This window comes from Lasioglossum baleicum, chromosome 15 (genome assembly GCF_051020765.1).
Source record: "Lasioglossum baleicum chromosome 15, iyLasBale1, whole genome shotgun sequence".
NCBI lineage: Eukaryota > Metazoa > Arthropoda > Insecta > Hymenoptera > Halictidae > Lasioglossum > Lasioglossum baleicum.
Window position 1 is genome coordinate 5709738 of NC_134943.1, and position 18868 is coordinate 5728605.

General features: G+C 45.8%; 2 protein-coding genes across 5 annotated transcripts; both read left to right on the plus strand.

Moving 5' to 3' along the window:
• The first annotated feature begins 1533 nt into the window (after nt 1-1533).
• LOC143216563 (uncharacterized) lies at nt 1534-11674 on the plus strand. The gene is made up of 19 exons (XM_076439727.1): nt 1534-1805; nt 2024-2520; nt 2726-3005; nt 3341-3475; nt 3595-3629; nt 3808-4031; nt 4576-4643; nt 4687-4773; nt 5167-5221; nt 5778-5900; nt 7784-7844; nt 8156-8227; nt 8672-8715; nt 8816-8922; nt 8966-9173; nt 9293-9578; nt 9801-10086; nt 10178-10350; nt 10717-11674. Exons 1-19 carry the CDS (start codon nt 1543-1545, stop codon nt 11034-11036), a joined length of 3324 nt encoding a protein of 1107 aa, XP_076295842.1. The 5' UTR covers nt 1534-1542; the 3' UTR covers nt 11037-11674.
• Nucleotides 11675-14384: 2710 nt separating this feature from the next.
• LOC143216223 (uncharacterized) lies at nt 14385-18650 on the plus strand. Of its 4 annotated transcripts, none has more exons than XM_076439088.1 (3): nt 14385-14514; nt 15013-15633; nt 16083-18649. In XM_076439088.1, exons 2-3 carry the CDS (start codon nt 15144-15146, stop codon nt 16508-16510), a joined length of 918 nt encoding a protein of 305 aa, XP_076295203.1. In that variant the 5' UTR covers nt 14385-14514; nt 15013-15143; the 3' UTR covers nt 16511-18649. The 4 variants fall into 4 exon arrangements, with proteins under 4 accessions (XP_076295203.1, XP_076295200.1, XP_076295202.1 ...); XM_076439085.1 differs by having other exon boundaries at nt 14391-14892; nt 16083-18650; XM_076439087.1 differs by having other exon boundaries at nt 14391-14662; nt 16083-18650.
• The last annotated feature ends 218 nt before the right edge of the window (nt 18651-18868 follow it).

The following is an 18868-nucleotide window of genomic DNA, read 5'->3' on the forward strand; positions in this document are numbered from 1 at the left end:
ATTTTTTAACATCTTTCTAGCCTGTCTAGATGTTCAATTGTTTAGTGGATTAATAAATTACATGGACACTGCTTGATATAAGCTATTGACAAACAAAGATAGTGTTGGCATCGTTGTTTCAGTTTAGTGGATCATTGATCTTGACTAGACTGCTTGGCGGTAGTTAAAGAGAGCGAGATACTAGGATGACCAACTAACAACTTCCTCTAGTTCCCGCGACCTGTCTGCGTAGCTATTTGAATTTGGTCGATCGCTGATTCACTGCGATCTAGACTGCTGATGGCTAAATGGAGCAAGGTGCCCGAGGTGCAATTAATAACCTCTTTAAATCATTACGACCAGTCTGTTCCATCTTGTAAATTCGGCAGACCACCAAGTTACTGCAATCTAGACTGCCCGGCGAAGCCTGAAATGTGAGGCACCCGATGACCATAATAGGTCCTCGAAACTAATCTGCATGGATTTCCAATTGTCATCGCTGATTCACTGTAATCTATATAGCCGATGTTAAAGCGAGCCGTCAGACGATCTACTAACAATCCCCCACGAATCCGGTGGTCTGTCTGCACGGCTGAATTTGGTGGATCCGGTGATTCATATTGAGGCTGCAGAATGGAAACTAGAGAGAAAGAGAGAGAGAGAGAGATAATGCGAAAAGAAATCGTGCCGGAACAGGGCCACTTCCCCCCGAAATATTCAGTCTTGCCTCGGTGGTTCTCGATGCCTCACTGCGTTCGCGGACACCAGCAGAACGATATCCCCCTTCCCCGAGCACCCTCCGGCAAGGCCTACGCGTGTCTACGTGGTAGCGTGTTTTCACTTGGCGCGACCTAGTTACCTAGACCAGCGTCGTCGCCGCGACAGGACGAAAACAGCAAGGATTCGGACTCTGCAACAGGATAAGGGGAAAAGCTAACCGGGTCGACTGATAGCGCTGGATCGCGTTCTAACGGTACACAACGAGTTTCACTTGATCCGCTGAAACAGCAACGATCATCTTCCTACTAAAAAACTTCCCAGACACTTGATCTTCACGCATGCCAATCATTCCAATCATTGAAGCATCGAACGCATCGTGAAGTTTCTGAAACGACTAATTGTCAGAGCGTCCGGTCGCTTTCGATTTCAGGCTTATCATAAGACCGATCGGCTCGGAAGATAGAAGAGGAGGATCGAAGAGACATCTAAAGAAGAAGAGGACACGGTGCGCCATCCGGTCGCGCACGTGCTGCCGAGCGGAAGCTGCGAGACTATGAGACCAGGCTCGGTTCTATGCAGAAAATGCAGCCAGTCGCGGCATGATGATCCGGTTCGACCGGATTAGGAGCGAGCCGACAGAGAGAGACACCGGGCAGGGGAGTTTGTCGGCGAGTAGCGAAACGATTCGCTGTGATCGCTGGTTTTATCGGCCTGGCTGGTGGGGTGGACACATCGGCTGAAGGAGGGACAGTTGAATTCCGGGCTGATCCCGTCGTCGGAACTCTGCTCTCTATTGCGCCGGGTGGTTGCGGGACGGAATCCGCTCTCAGGTGATCCTTGGCAATGAAAATGCTCCCACAATGGTCGTCTACGTACGCGGGGCCGGTGGGTGGGGAGGAATATCGCCAGGCCAGCTACGGAGGTACACCTGACCAGATATATAGAGCTAGGGCAGGGCTTCCGTTACGGACAGTCCAGTTACAGTGCTCTCTGTACGCACGGATCTCGCGTGGCGTGGGCCTAAACGAGTCGCGGTGGTTGCAATCGGGAAGGAGACGACACTCCGAAGACGACAACCGAGTTGTCTTGATCCTGATATTCCCTCGGTAGGTACCTATCCGTAGATCCGACGAGACGAGTCAGTGTGTAGATAAACCAAACACCGCGTCCTTTGCTATCTGAGAATCGTAGCTTCGACTCTATCGCACTCGAGTGGCTACTATTATACACTTATTTATATCGACTCAACTCGTTGAAACTTTGTCGCACTTGTCTTCGGTAAATCAGAGAAGGACCAGCGAGAAAAATTGTGAATCGTCCGCAGATCCTCCAGTTTATCCACGATGAGACACTTTGGCCGCAACTGCGCGTTCCTGGCCGTCTTGCTGGCCACAGCCTCGGCAAGGTCAGCCGAGACCAACCCGACCAATTCGATCGACGAGGAGACGGCGAGCTCGCCCGGCAACAGCAACGTCTTCGGGGAGCTGCGGCAGATTTACCAGGTGTACAAAGAGTGCTCCGACCAGGAGCTCAGCCCCTGCCTCAAAGTGAGACTGCTCTCGGTGGTGGAGAGGATGTACAGGAGCATGGAGCTGAACGTGGCCGACGGTGTCACGTTCGTTCGCGACGACCAGGTCGCGACTGACGAACCACCGAAATCTATCCAGGAGATAGAAGTCAATCTACCGAGAGCATTGGACGACAAGGAGGACGCGCTGAACACCATGATCTTCGACAAGGTGGTGAAGTTCTTCCAGAGCCACACGCTGAAGCTGAAGCTGCCGAACGTGGAGGAGCTGCAGCGCAGCCTTGTGGAGGAAGGTGAGCGTGCTAATCGGTGCTGTCGACTTGCGGAGGCGGTGTCAAGACTCGCTCGAGCCAGTCATCCGGACATAATTTCTTGGTTCAGTAGACCGGATGGCCCACTGGCATCTATCGTCCGCTAGAATTCGACGAACGTAATCGTTGTTATTTTATTATTCACGCTCGGCCGGCCGAATCTGATTAAGCTTTCTGCGGTTCCCAGGTCGCAAGAAGAAGAAGAACATGAGCGGTCTCTTGGCGATTCCCTTGCTGATTGGAGGCACACTGGTCCCCCTGGCTCTCGGTGCTTTGGCTATTCTAGCTGGCAAAGCATTGATCGTCAGCAAACTGGCGCTGGTCCTAGCCTCCATCATCGGCCTGAAGAAGTTGGTCTCAGGCGGCGGTGATCATGGTCATGAAGTCGTCCAGGTCGGCGGAGGACACGGGTCCAGCGGATGGGCACGGTCGAGCCACGACCTCGCCTACTCCGCCTACAAACCAGCGTCGACCTAGGAACACAATGGCCCCGAGAGTCAACGAGACTCTTCACTTCGCAACCTCATCAGACTTCGCTTTCATGCGCATTACCGGGCGCCGCTTCTTGCCCATATCTTGCCTCCTCCCATCGCACATGGATAGCCCCCCCCAATCACCGCGTCATCCGTGCCCGACCCTCATTGACACCGCGAGCGCCCGTTCGACGTCATCCTCACTATTTATTGTTTCCCGCGGTGCTGCGAGGCAGCCATGTATATTTATAGATACACAAATATATTAAGATTCATACCAGTTACCTCGAGACCATTCTTATCACCCGTTTCGCAGCTTTTTCCCACAGATACGGCTGCGCAACGCATTCTCTTCTAATCTTCATTCACTACTTGCGTATTTACTTTCAGTATTTCGTTGTTTATATTCATGCGACCAGTTGTGCATTATTGATAACCTCACACCATAATCCTTACGTCAATTTGTAACTACCTCTACTCTCAATTTATCTTTAAAATCCTTTGAAAGTTTTTATTGAAAAATGGCAAGAATTCTTGTAAAACTATGAAGTACACATTAAGACTACGTCGTGGAAAATTTTAGACATTGCTCTAGTGGAGAGGAAAGAATGGGTCTGAGTTAGTACTCGATGATTAAAAGGTCCAGTGAACCTGGCCAGGGTCCTAGAGTCAGAGGAAGTGGAGCTGACCGGAAGCATGCCGCCGAGATCGAAGCAAGCGTCACAATTAGAAAGGTCGATTAGCTAGTTGGACGGCTACAGACGATCGGCATCGGCATCTGTGGGGTCCGATGCAGGCCAGGAGAGCACTTCCGGCTTGCAGGCCGGCGCAGGCGGCAGAGAAGAGGCAGAGACTTGTTACCTACATACTGGAAACGCTTGGGCACCTTACGCACTTGCCATCGGGGACCGTGTTGCACGCGTGTGCGCCTCGTACGAGGCACACACGTCTGTTCAAGAAGTAAACCAGGCCGACCAGACCCGACCAGGCCAGTCAGCATCCGCGCTGAGCCTTTTCAAGGTGCGCCTAACACTCTCTACCGTCCACCAGAGAAAAAGCTGAGCGCGTCTCTCTGTCTTTTCTGTCCACTCTGTCCTCTTCCATCTCTATCTTCCATCCAGTCGCTCTTTCATCTGGACTCTGCTTGTCCCCTCTCCCTCTCCTCTGGTCCACCAGATCGATCTCCCTACTCGACTCAGGTTCATCGATCCTCGAACACACCTCGGGTCAGGTGGTCCCGTTCCGAGGATGCCAAGCAGGGCCCTTCTTCTTCTTCTGCTTCTTCTTCTTGACTTCCGAAAGTCGTCCCCAACAAGTCCAACAGACTTGCTCTCTTGCCCCACCTCCTTTTCCACGGTCCGGCGAACTTGATCCTTCGACAGGAACCCGGGGATAGAGGACGATAAGCTTCGAAACGTTGCTAATTAGCCGTGGATTTGGCCGGAGCTGACGATTCGGCCGGGATCAGGTCGAAAGTAGGCCGTGTCAAGTGGGACGGACCGGGCTTAGTGGTAATTATCGTGCCGATGGAAACACGGCCGATGCGCCCGCTTTCTTTCCGTAGATCTGTGGGAAATTCGAGACACCCGTATATTCATCCGCGATACCGGTGCACGGGACCCTCGATCATGCGTTCTTCAATTCATATTTGTTGCTCACTTGCTCCTGATTCCAGAATTCTTGCTCTTTTGAAGCAGAGACGATGCTGGTTTAAGTCGAAGATTGGAGAGTTACCAAAATCTAAGAAGATCTGTATAGAAGAGTGATCTACGGAACGCTGATCTTTAACTTCAAAAATATTGTTTTATTTATTATAGTATTTCTTGCTTGCTTGAGTTTCGAAGATCTTCCCTTCTTGAAAGTTAGGATAATGGCGATTTCAGTAGTAAATAGAAGATGTACTGTGTTATGAAGTCCCTTATAGTTTCGAAGTCCTTTGGATGAATCACTGAAACGGAATAAGAGAAAAAAGGAGGATCATTCATTCATACCGCGAGCGTATATGGAAAGTTGCGTGGCTCCGTCTTCGTCGGCACTTGTTCATCGCTATGAAGGAGAGAGAAAAGGAGAAGGATAATTGGAAGCGCGCGAAGCATGCTCTCGTGGATTGCGTATCCGCTTACTAATGTACTACATTTTCCTGCTATGCGAGCAGTTGCGCGGTCAGGATCATGATAATCATGAGAGGACAGACGCTCGTGAATGCACCTGTTCGTTCGTTCGCAAATCTCGGGAGAGAGAGACCCACTTCCGACCACTTTCTTTCGCAACATGCGAGGTCTATAAACTTCCGAATGAGAATTAACTCGTCGTGGGAACGACTTCTCTCGGTCGATTTCGATTATGATCTTTTTATATCTGTCTATTTATACTCGGAAAAGTTTCTCTTTATAAATACCGAAAATGTCGGGGACACGTGTCGCAAAACTAAAAAGTGATGAACAGAAACTGCAAAGTTTCGGAAACTTAAGCAATTAAATTTAAGTATGTACATTTTCAGTTTATTACAGTCGACGTAAAAATATGCTAGTTTAGTTTTTTGTGTCTCCGTTCATCCAATCATTGTCAAAAGTTTATACTGTGAAATAAATAAGTAGGAGTTTAGTGAGTAGAATAATCGCTGGATTTCGAGTTAATGAAAAGAATTAATGACATGCAGAAATTGTTCAGAATGTATAAATTGTTCCATAAATTTTTGAGGATATAGTTGCAGGAAGTTCGGTTTGTAAAATAACGACGATATAAAATAATGACGAAACAAATCAGCGTTCCGCGGCGATGATAGATGGAGATTCGACGAAGGAGACGAAGAACGGAGAAAAGAAGAAGAAGAAGAGGAAGAAGGCTTCGCTTCGTGGGGGCCTTGACCTGACCTCGATCCTGAGGCGAGTTCACTCTCGCCGGCGTCGTCGAGAGGAAAGTGTTCCATTACCAGGCTTGTACAACTCGCCTCGCTATTGCCACCAGGATTAGCGTTTTGGTCCACGAGCTATTCTCGTGTCTCGCCATCGACCTCGCATCATCAGGTCGTCACGTGCTGCGTGATCATTGAAAATTTATTCGTGACACGGTTCGCTGATTAGTTGCTCAATCAAACAGCGAGCAACACGAGAAAAACGTACCGCTAAAACTCGACATTGGCGGATCAAGATAAAGTGAAAGTCTTCCGCCGGGATGTAACGCCCGGCGATTCTCTTCTCTTTCGATGTTCTCTTTGTCTCGTTGTGTTCCTTTTTCATTCGCGTTGCTCGCAGACACTTTCGTTTCGGCCTCGTGTAGACGATTTTGTAGAACTCGTCCGACGCGTGCAGCCTCTTTCGGACGATGAGAGGCTTGCACAGCCCGCTTCTTCGGTTACTTATTATCATACCGGCGTAATTAACTTAATATACTTTCGTGGGTTTTCGATACGGGCCGCGCGCGGACTCGTGAAAGTTCCGGCGGATTCCTCGGCTCCAATACGCTTTTCGACCGGTTTATTCTTGCTGGTGTTGACGTTAGATTTGTGATTATTAATTTTAAAATAAAATTGTAAAATAATCTACTATCTATAATTGTTTGCAATTAGGAGGATTTTGCATCAAATTTTATATGACACCTTGAACATAGCTAGAAAATATTTATGATTCCTTTAATGCGTCACATTAGCGAGTTCTGCAAACCGCGATTTTATTATTAATTTGGAAAGTTAATGGAAACGGGTTTAAGAAACTGTAATTATAGTTAGTAGTAATAGTTGGGAGGTCATAGTGGCAGAATAGAACAGGAAAATATTCGAAATGGTGTGCTAAATCGATTGAAGCGCTCAAGATTTCAACGCGCGGTGAGGAAAGTACACTGGTGATTTCAACGCGCGATTAGGCGATCACGATTAAGAGAAAAAACCGCAGTTATGGTTCGGTAAGATCTCGAAGGGTTAATTAGTGAACGTTAATTAGCTACCTTGAAATCGGCAATTCAGATTGAGACGTGAAGGAGACTTGTAAGCGAGAAATTCGAGGTAACCTCGTGTTACCATCTTCGACCGCGGAGAAAGTCGCGTCGCGGCCAACGATCGTTCTGTCCGGCGCGGCGCGGCGGGCTGCCACGATCGGAAACGACTCGATCCTGGTTCCAGGCCTCTCATCATCTTTCTTCCCTGCGTTCGCCTTGTTTTTCTAGGCGAGAGACGTCTTCGGGGTCACGGCGAGGCGAGGCGCGGCCACACCACGATGGACTCCGGTGTTCTGTTGGCTCGAGCCCAACTCGTCTGCGTGGACATTCCATGAAAAACCGTTAAACGTTCCCCGCGAATATATTAATCTCGAAGATGGCCGACCGGCGAGGACCACCCGAACACCGATGACACTCGATCCGAATGAATGGGACGCCCGAACGACGGAGAAAGAGAAAGGGAAGCGTCCCGCGAAACCGATAAAGAGAGAGAGAGAGAGATCCCTCCTGGGAATGCGGCTTAACTGCGAATTACAGTTAGCGAGAAAAGTCTCCGGGACCGTTCCGAATAATCGTGTGATTTCGTCTAGAATCGAAGGACCGGTTAGGTATGTTTGGTATGTGTGTCGTGAAAAGTCGACGGGCCTCGCAGAGATCCGCGAAATCCTGTTCGATAGCACGCCAAGGAAAGTTGCGGAGGCGTGAGATATTCCGGTGAGCTTCTCCACCAGGCTTGAGGTATTATACGGCTTGCTGAAAGCGAAACCGCCGCGGATATCCTTGATATCATCGTCGTCGCGACTTTCCGCTGAACTCCAGCCACGTTTTCCTCTCCACAGATTAAGCTATGCGTGAAACCATGGGAACTTCTCGCAGGGAAAGCTAACGGACCCCCGGGAGGTTCGTTAATCATCCCCACTACACAGTTGTCCGAATGAAATGGAATTTTGTGAATGACTTATTACTTTCTAGGTGACCCAGTTTCTACGAAGATGAAAGAAATATTTAACAGAAGCTTCAACTGAGTATTTTTGTGATTAACGTGTTGAGCGCCGCGCGAATTTTGCGAGATTCACTCAGCTTTACACCTACTTCATTCAGTCACCATCAGAGTTTTCACGTTACTTTTAATGTTCGATTCAATGCAAATTCTGCTGCGAATGTTACTCTCTATTGAAAGATCATATGCTGATTCGAGGATTAATTTTTAGATGCCGTCGGTATAGTTCGAACGATAATTGTCGGCATAAAGTCAGGCATAAATGTCGATCATTCCTTCGTTCGTCAGTCATTTAACGACGCTCCCTACGGTGCCTCGCGGGATTCAGTTTCAATGTCAACAGTCCTCCATGAATATAATTGACCTTGAATATCCGATTCTTAAAATATTCTCCACGTGTCTCCGAACGAAACGAGACACCTCGTTTCTGCAGCTCTCTTTTTATATTAGCCATCTGTAGACTACTAAAGCCTAGCCTGTTTGACCCGGTCTACTATCAAATATTTCTTGAACATTACCAAAACCAATCTACAAAGTGTATTACACTTTCCACTATGAAACATTTGAAATATTAAAACGCAGTAATGTATTTTCCTTGTTCAATAATTTAAATGCGAAATGGGATAGCTCTAAAATCAGCAGCTTACAAAATCTGATTTTGAAGAGAATGCTATACACTCGACACTATTATATCAGCTAATTCTAATACAAAAATTTTATCGGACAGCTTCGACAACCACGTCAGCTCATAAAATCAAACGAGGACATACTGTACAGATTGAATCTTAATAGAGTCCTACACGTTCCATATGTGCAAATCTTAGTGTCACCAGGAAACACTTAAGATATAGCGTATAATCTAATTGGACAGGTTCGAAGAACATGTAAGAACGGGCAATCGAACGAGGACGTAGAGATAATTCACAAGATTCAATCTGAAAAGAGTTTTACATGTCCTCCACCATCAAATCTACACTAGTATCTATTCCATTCTCTTACGAAAAATTTTGAAATAAACCAGCAGAATAGCACGGGCCAGGTCCAGAAAGTCGCCTGAGCCCGAACAATCACGCTTGATCATGAATGTGTGCGGTTGGTCGTTCGTCCGATCGAGCCGAGACGTCTGCTCTTACCGGAAGCGGTTGCAGCTGGAATCCGCGCTCCATTCGGGCCTTGATCAAGTCTCCTCGTGCTCGGCTTTGACCCGCGCCGGCGCGTCTGCGTGTCCGGTAGGATGCTCGAATCTCCGCGGCTGGAAAAGGGCAGCGACGCGTGGGCAAGAAGAAGCATCTTCCACCGATTTCCACTCTCCCTCTCCCGTGAATCGGGCCCCGCTTCTCGTTTGCAGGGGGATCGGGCACCGGTCATCGAGGTGGCCTCTCGTACGATAGCTACACGTATAGAGAATGAACGCACGCACACAAACGCGGAGGGCTGGCCCGACGAGCGGTCCGGCCGAAGAGAGCGAGAACACGGAGAGGAGAGGAGAGCGCGAAGAAGAAGGAAGAGTATGCGAGCTCTCGTGGAGGCGCGCGACAGAGAGGAACCACGAGGGACACCGACCGCCTCGAGGAGAACCAATAGCTCGTACGGGCCTGGAAGAAGGGGGGAGAGGGGGCCCGGGGACCTGACCGGTGGGGGCCATCAAAATTTCAAAAACGTACGCGGGCCCCTTTCGCGACGAGGATAAAAGGCAGCAATCGTGATTCTTTCGGTCAGTGTCGATACGATCGCCGCAGTTGTTCCCGAGTTACGGTGCAAGCGTTCCGTCCATTTTTGAGAGTGTCATCCGGAGAGAGGAGCCCTAAAGGAGTCCGCCGCACAGTTGGTTCTTGTTTTACTTGGTGTATAACCAGCCGAAGCTCTAATCAACCCCCCCGGAGGAAACATGTTTAAGTACGTGGTAATCGCTGCGGTATTTGCCGCGTCCACCTTCGCCGCGCCGGCCACCCAGGACCTGGTCGCTCAATCGTCGATCCTCGAAGAAGCCCTCGGTGTTTACGCATCGTGCTCCGGCGAGGAGGACCTCGCAGTGTGCTTGAAGCTGAAGGCGTTGCGATTCGTCGACAGGGCGGCCAGGTCCGCTGACATCGACGTGGTCGATGGTTTCAAGATCGTGCAAACCGAGGAGTCTAAGAACAGGTATGAAGAAAAACGTTGACACCTGAACACAGGTCCGCAAACAGAGGATCTTGTACCGAGCGATGGCTCACTGGAGGATTTTACTTTCCAGCCGGGCCGACAACGCCAGGTCCCTCAACGACATCGAAAGTACCCTGCCAGCTGAGGTAGAAGCCAAGGAAGCCGCCATCAACGAGGCCCTCTTCGATAGGACCGCCAAGTTCCTCTCCACGCACACTGTCGAGCTCAGCATTCCTGAGGAGGTCTCCCGCTCGTTTGACGAAGGTAATCATCTTCAGCAACCTCAATTTTAAGGGGCACTATCTAGCATTAAACAGGGCAAATGAGGTTTCATATACGCTTCATATCTCTTTTAAAGTTTGTTCTAGAGAAAACACTCTTTCATGATCACTTGTGCTCCTCCAGTTTACAAGTACGAATAATTTGTAGTGTTTCAAATATATTAATGAAATTACATGGCTATGAAGTAGCCATCATCCAATGCTAGAAATTCCACTGTCGCACTCAATTTTGAAATATTCTTAAGGACGCAATTGCTAAGCTAATAATTGATTGACCATGCGACTGTGATCCCCACCACCGATCGAAAATCGATGTTACCAAGTTAATAATTGCTCGATGTCTTTGCAGCTCGCGGCAAGAAGAAGAAGATCGTGAAATCGCTGCTGCCGATTCTGCTGCTCCTGAAACTGAAGGCCGCAGCCTTGATCCCGATCGCTCTTGGAGCTTTGGCACTCCTGGCTCTGAAAGCTCTTGCTATCGGCAAGATCGCACTCATCATCAGCGCCGTTATCGCCCTGCAGAAGCTGTTCGCCAACAAACACCAGAGCTACGAGGTCGTTGCTCATCCTGTCCACTCGTACGGCCACGAAGAGCACCACGACCACCACGGTTGGGCAAGATCGTCTGGCTCCGAGCTCGCGTACAAAGCATACAAGCCATCCGAATAACTTCGTAGCTGCTAGCATCATCAACCACGCTCACATTTCGCTACCTTCACTCGTCAACGTGATCGTCAAAGCCGCTGGCGATCACCCGGGGGGCTGCGCGGCTCGACTCCTCTCGGACACCGTGTGCAAGCTCGTCAAAGATCGTCAAACGATCTGTATCTCCACGACCACCCACGACCTGGACCAGGGACCTGTTATTTTTTAGTTGTTTAAGACGATTACCACGCATTATTACGTGACCAGTGACCGAACTGTGACGAACGAACTGTGACCGATCGACGACACGGGACACTTTCAGCTTGGACGGTTTCTTTTTGTTTGACGAAACAACGACGCGACGATTATTGCTACAGTGACAGACACAGGACAGACTTTTGTTTTGTTAGGAACAGTGAATATATGGTGGCAGTCGCGCACCCCCGAGACACGCAATCCCCTAGTGCGGTATCCCTTCATGGGGTCGACGCTTCGGAACGATCTCAAACGGAGATCTCGGGACGAACGCGCTCGGACTCGTAGTCAGTACCTGCACAGGTCCACCAGATTTAATTCCAATGATTATTTATATTCTGCCCCGGATAGGGCTGCCATGTAACTTATCGCATTATTTATAAATAAATCCTAATTTTATATGAAAACGATCGCCTCTCTTTTACTCGCAGCCTACAAACCCTCTTCACTACCTCTGAAACGCAGTGAGTTTCTTCAAAGTGGACCAAACTACTTGAATTTGTTCTAGAACTTAGAAGCAGTAGTTTAGGATAATTTACAGAGAAGATTGCAAATGGCACAAGCCACGAAGAAAATAGTAAATTGCAAATTCATGTCAGTTGTATATATCGCGAAAGTTTCAACGAAATTGAACAACGTTTACGCGAGTTCTAAACCGTTCAAAGTAGTGAAAATTGCTGCTACGAATATTTTTACGACTTCCCTTGTCTGGCGTTCCTTTCTGCATGAAATTATTCAATTGAACTACTTGTAATCTTCGGCGTGCATATAATTGGTACAAATCTGCGAACCTATTTTTTTGATACTTTCGTTAAAGACACAGATGAGAAAGTTGTAATAACCAGAAGATTTTTATACGTGTGATAGTGAACTGATCCTTTAGCAACTGAAAGAAACTCAGTTCGTTTGAATAAGTTTTAGGAAAGTTTTTCTAGTTTAAGCGGTGTCCGGATATTTTTTCGACAGACTGTATTTGCCATGCATTTCACTCGGTCGACATCCGGCACGTGCTAACTGCTCGTAATCGTGCTAACGCTACCCAGTGTTTACTAGCACACTGTCTACTTTGTTGACCGTCTTGGCTATTTTCCTCTTCCGCTTCGATTCTTTTCTCTATGGTGTTAGAATTTCTCCTCGTTGCTTCTAGGACAGCTTCATAATGAGTTCCATAAATCTAGAATCGATATTGGTCATTCAGAAAGTTCGTAGCCTGACACACAGATGATATTAGTAGCAGCAAAAATATATCGGTTGTTGAAAACATCCGTCCTTGATGTGAACATACCATACATTCCAAATCGATCTGTCAAATAGCTTGCTTCAGGCAGCTGATTAAAGTGGACGTGTTTGCTTTGGTTAGAAGAATAGAAAACTTGCAAAAATCGTGCAGTCATTGAATGTTTATATAAAAAAGGATTAATTGGGAATGGAAATTTTTGATGATATGGTGAATGTGTTAGGGGACAGTGCTCCTTCATATGCAATGGTAAAAAAATAGGTTGCTCTATTTAAACATGATTGTACAGGCATTAATGATGATCCACGTTCAGGACGTCCAATAACTGCAACCCACATCAGAAATGATTCATCATGTCCATGATTAGGTTTTGGATGATCGCCGACTAACTGTGGTTGATTTAGCTGAGGCATCGCAACTGGATCAGTTCACGAGATCTTAACTAATGAATTAGGTATGGGAAAGCTATTGACAAGATGGGTGCCGCATTCGTTAAATTCGGATCAAAAACGCATTCGCGTGAAATGTTCTCAACAACATTTGGATCGTTTGCAAAAAACTGAAACTGACTTTGTGCGTCGATTTCTAACCATGGATGAGACTTGAGTTTACCACTATGATCCTGCGTGAGCCGGTTGTTCAGCTCCAAAGCAGCCAAAGTAGTCAAATAGTAGTCATGGCATCCGTTTTTTGGGATGCAAAAGGAATTTTGTTATTTGATTACCTTCAGATCAGGAAAACAATAACAGAAAAGTACTACTCAAACCTTTTGGGTCAACTGGAACCACAAATTCGGGAGAAAAGACCAGGCTTAGCGAAGACAAAGGGCCCGTTTTCACCAAAATGGGCAAAAATTGAAAACTTTGAAAGCCTGGCATTTCTAAAAAAATTCGAAACCGGCAAAATGATGACTTAAACCCCCCCTAATTTCACATAGACTACAACATATTTCATTTAGAACAAAATCGACGATGATACCTGCAAAAAGTGATCGATTTGGCCTGGAATGACCCAAAGTCATTTTTCACCAAGAGAATGCACCGGCTCACAAAGGTGGTCTTGCAGTGGCCAAATTGAAGGAGTTACGCTACGAATTGTTGGAGAATCCACCATATTCACCAGACCTGGCCCTCTGATTTCCATTTGTTCCCAAACCTCAAAAAATTCCAACGTGGCAGGCGTTTTTCATCAAATGAAGAAGTTATAGCAGCCGCAGATGAGTATTTTAGAGGTCTCGAGGAAAATCATTTCAGAGATGGGGTAAATGAATTAGAAAATCTGTGGAAAAAAAGGATTGAGCTTAAGGGAGAATATACTGACGAATAAATGTATTTTGACTCATTATTTCATGTCATTTCATTGTTCACTTTCTGAATGACCTAGTACACGACAAGATGGACCATTAATTTAATATAATTTAATATAATTTAATATTCCATTAATTTATTCAATAAAATCACAAACAAGTCAACATCGTCACATTGTCTGCAGCGTGATATCAATAATCGCATTAGATCAGGTACGTACTCTACAAGATTGAATCTTGAAGAAGTATGTTGGCAATATAAAATGTTCGTCCCTGTCTTCTTTGTTTGCTTTGACTTTTATTTTTTTTCTACGACTCCTCGTTTCTCCTCGTTGCTTCTACGACATCTGGACAAGTCTTGACGGGGTAACGAGTCCCAGGATGCCGGACCCCGGATGATGAATTGCTCCTCTTCGGGTGCATCCGGCGTGTCCAGGGATCCGTGCACGAAATATTCCCGCGAACTTTCGCTGCTCGGCGAACCCGTCGAGTGAAACCGATTGTTCCGTTGTGTGTGAACGCCCCCTTGACGCCTATATAGCCGCTGGATCATGGGTGCTAGATCAACAGTATTGTTTCGGAACCCGGCCGCATTTCTTACGACACCAGGTCTCTTCGGTTTTCGGCCGCAAAAATCAGTGGTGGAACGTGTAACGTTGCTAGTTGATGGTGTTGATCTAAGACAAAATGTGGAAACGCGTTAGGTGAGGATCGATCGTTGACGCGGATCAGTGGAGGGATGTGGAAAGTGAGAAGATTGAGACCCGAGATCTTGAAGAGCTGGAAAAGGTGTAGGAGTTGCGAAATCAGTGATTTCAGATGGCCCAGTGCTCGTAGTTTTAGTAATAATATGTTAGTGCCATTTCTGTCGTAACTGGATGATGGAATTTTGTGTATAGGTTTAAAATTGAAAATAAAATTTGTCTGCATTAATAGCAAGACTCAAGAGCTGCATAGACATATCTCTCTCCAATAATTTTAATGAGCTGGAAGTATTATAATACAGTAAGATTTATAAGTTCCTTAAATATTTTCACAGTTCTGTATTCACTCACAGGAGAAAATGACAGCAATATATAAGGGTAATTAGATGTCTGCTAAAAATTCAAGTTTCGAGTCAGTTAGTTTTCAATCTTCCCTGCGTATCTCTGAACGAGCCCCGGCTTCAGGAACCGTCTACAATGCGAATTATCTGTTCCCAGAGCGGAGCGATCGGCTTAATTACGCATTCCCCTTTCCTCGCACGGGACTTTCATCTCGGCGCATTTACACGAAACCTTATCGACTTTCTCCACGCTCTTCCTTCGGCATTATTTCCATCCGGCGTTGACCGATGTCCACCATGAGACACGAATTGCGCAGCTTCTGTCTGTTCATCTTCGTGTCTACGGGGATCACGGTGATCATGGAACCGAAAGAAGAGCCTATATTAAACACAGAGGATCCTTCAAGCTTCACAGAAGCTTTTGGAACCTGTCTAGCCAGGAAAGAGTATGGTACTATCGAATGTATCAATAGAGGGGCATTGAGTGCTCTGCAGTCGTTCAATCAAGAGGATGACTTGGAGTTTGGGAATGCTCATTTGGAGAGGGCTGATGGGTTTGGCAGGGATCTTCTGGATTGGGATTATGATCCGAAGGATTTCGGGAGTATTGTGAAAGCTGCGACCAGGTTAATGGAACGAAGGAGTCTCAAGTGGAATTTGGATAATCTGTATCCTGGGCTGCAGCTTAGGGCTGGACCAATGTTGAATGGAAATGGAATGTTGGAGTTCGTGTTGAACGATAGACAGACTGCCTTTGCAGATAGGCAGGCTGGTCCAGGTGAGAAAATTTGATGATGTACAAAAACTCAATCTTTCATGTCCCGAGAATTTTAAGGACTTCATCGATAATAAAAGATTTGGAAAATATATTCAAAGTAAAAAATAAAAATAGCGTGATTAAGGATAGGGAGGATTAAAAGTCTTGTAGAGGGAGCTCTAAGCAAGTGTCATAAGCTTGGAAGCGAACCTAATGTTCATCAAGGTTCACATCCTTGCTGAGACGTTCACCTGCTGGTTTCCGGATTCACCTGCAGTTGGCAGCACGGTCAAGGCCACTCGTGTTGAAGGCCAGAGACATCTTCAGCTTCTAGAACCTCGTTGAGTTTACGGAAACTATGTTCTCTTTCTCGACCTCGTTACCAAAATATTATCTAGACTGATATAAAAGACATAATCCACTTCTAAAAGAAGACGATTTTAATTGAAGCAACTGTGATCCTTTTTCAGGAAGACAGATGGTCAGACACCTCCTAGTACCATTCCTTCTTGGCTTCAAATTCAACCTAGTCTCCCTGGTACCTCTGCTGTTCGGCTTCCTGCTCCTATTGACAAAGAAAGCACTGATCCTGACCAAGTTGGCCCTCTTCATCAGTGGTCTGCTAGGCTGGAACTCTTTATTCTCATCAGTCTCGTCATCCTATCCCGGAGGAGGACTTCATGGTTTCAATACATATCCTCAAGAAACACCAATCGGAGGATACCCATACTACGATCAGCACAACTTCCAATATCGACCTTACAGAGGACATCAGGCCAGCGATTTAGGGCTGTATAACCAGCATGTGATCAGAGAAGTCGTAGATGTTTATGATAACACAGAGGAGACGAAGAATAAGCGGAGTGGAAAGAACTTTGTGTGGGCCAAAGGTGGTTGAACAGACAATTGAACGAACTGTGATTGATGCAAAGATTTGATTGTAATTAGGTGTAGATAATCCGCAGCGTAACTAGGATGTTCATTGATTCTCATTATCCAAAGACGTATTACTGTGTAATTTTAATCCAAAGATGTATTACAATAAAACAACAAGTTTAGTCTAGCGAAGTGTTTCTAGCAATATTGTACTATTGTATATTTTTACGTAGCATTCAGAACGAGGGCACTCATTCATCCGTCAGGTGTTGCTAACTATCTCGTCTCGTCGCGTTCTGGTAAAAGGTTAAGATTCCAAGAAATACCCACAATCAGTGCGCAACCACACCTGATTTCGTTCTTCCCTCGCCGATTGTTCCGCTTCCATTATGTAGCAGCCACCCCACCACTCCTCCTTCGCTCTGCTTCGAGGGGAAACGCTGTGTTCCCACTTAATGGCCTCTATTCAATTTAAATGAAGGCTATCAAAGACAGTTCTGGATTAAAAGTAAAGCGGAGAAGTGTATAGTGTTGGGTCAACGGCCAATGCCCAAGAGAAACTAGACACACAGGGGAAAATAAACTGTTTATGACGGAGCGAACGAGTGTAATAAACTTGAAGAACCGTGAAGTTTATTGTACAGGGTGTATAAAATGTAATGGTCATCCGTCCTAGGGGTGAATCTACACCTCTGGATCGGTGGACATTTGTAAGAGAAACTTGTCGCAAAATTGTTTACAACAAAGAAAACTGTTGTTAGAGTTTGTTTTTACATGATCGTGTGCGTGCCTTAAGCCAAACGAAGTTTAATGGCACATTCGTCGCTAGAACCATACCAAGTGATCGTCTCCCTGCCCATTCGGATCATAAAGAATTAGCAAAATATGAAAGAATACCTTATATCAGCGGTTTCCAACCTTTATGCTACTACGCCTCCCTAAAACGTATTTTTTTTACCGCGCCTCCCAATCTTCTAATAGATATAATAATATAGTTACATTTTAAACTATAATAACTTTATTACAAAATAATACTGGCGCAAAAACAAATTTTGGCGCCTCCCGTGGAAATAGTCCGCGCCTTCTTTGGAGGCCGTGCCTCTCAGGTTGGAAACCGCTGCCTTATATCCATTTTTTATATAATACATAAGAATGTTAATCCTGCGTTATAAAATACTAATGTCTAGGTCATTGGTTTTTAACTTGTGTTCCACGAGCTTTTTGCAAATGTTCCGCGAAATTCCGCAAAATATATTAAATATACTTAATAATATATTTTCAAAAATATATTTATTTCTACGCGGGATGTTTTTGTTTGTTTTTTGAATCATTCACTGTGGTGTTCCACAAATTTTTCATAGAATCCAAAGTATTCCCTGACTTCAATAAGATTAAGAACTACTGGTCTAGGTACTTATAAATTTTTCAGAATCTTCTGTTCCTCCGTCGGATCAACAGGATATTGCTATTTGCACGAATACGTCTTATTAATGGTGAAGCACAAAACACCACACTTCGACACTACACAACACACTTTCCAAAATCGTGACAGCGAACGGGAAGAAATTGCTCCGACCAAAAGCTCAAAATAATACTGCGGTTGTCAATGGTTAAGGGTGGATTTAGGTGGGGAAATGTTGCGTCTGTTAATTGGATGGGGGTGCGTCGGAAGGACTTTAGGTTGAGAAGTGGGAAACTGTCACAGAAATTCCTTTTGGTCTTGTCTTAAGTCGTCAATAACGAGATTTATAAGGGTAGTCCGTTTATCACTTCGATGGGTCTTCGATGGATTAGGCGATATATCTGTAAAGGACGTTATAGCAAGCAAAAAACGGAGTAACTTCTTCCCGTTCGCTGTCACGATTTCGGAAAGTGTGTTGTGTAGTGTACAGTGATTGTGTAGAAGTGTAGTGTTTTGTGTATCATCGTTAATAAGACACACACACACGGGTCGATTGTAACCGCGTCGTGAAGTTCGTACATCTTGCTCGTCATGTACGATTCATGCGACGGACGCGATTGCCGTCCACACACGGGTCAATTGTAATCGCGTCGTGCAGTTTGCACGTCTTGATCGTCGTACGATTCATGCGACGGACGCGATTAGTGGTACGCATTTTATTTTAACAGACGTCGGTAATGTAAATTTCTATTGAAATATTGATTAAAAGCTACGACGTTCGTTTTTTTGTTGTATTGAAATATGATTCTAAAAGCACTTTTAGTTTTTCCCGAATTTTCCATTTTTCCGTGATACTTGTCCAATTTTTCTTATCCTATAACCTAGTTCGGACTAATACGAACATTTAAAAAAAGGAATTAGCCAAATCGGTCCAGCAGTTCTCAAGTGATGCGCTTACCAACGAACAGCATTTGATTT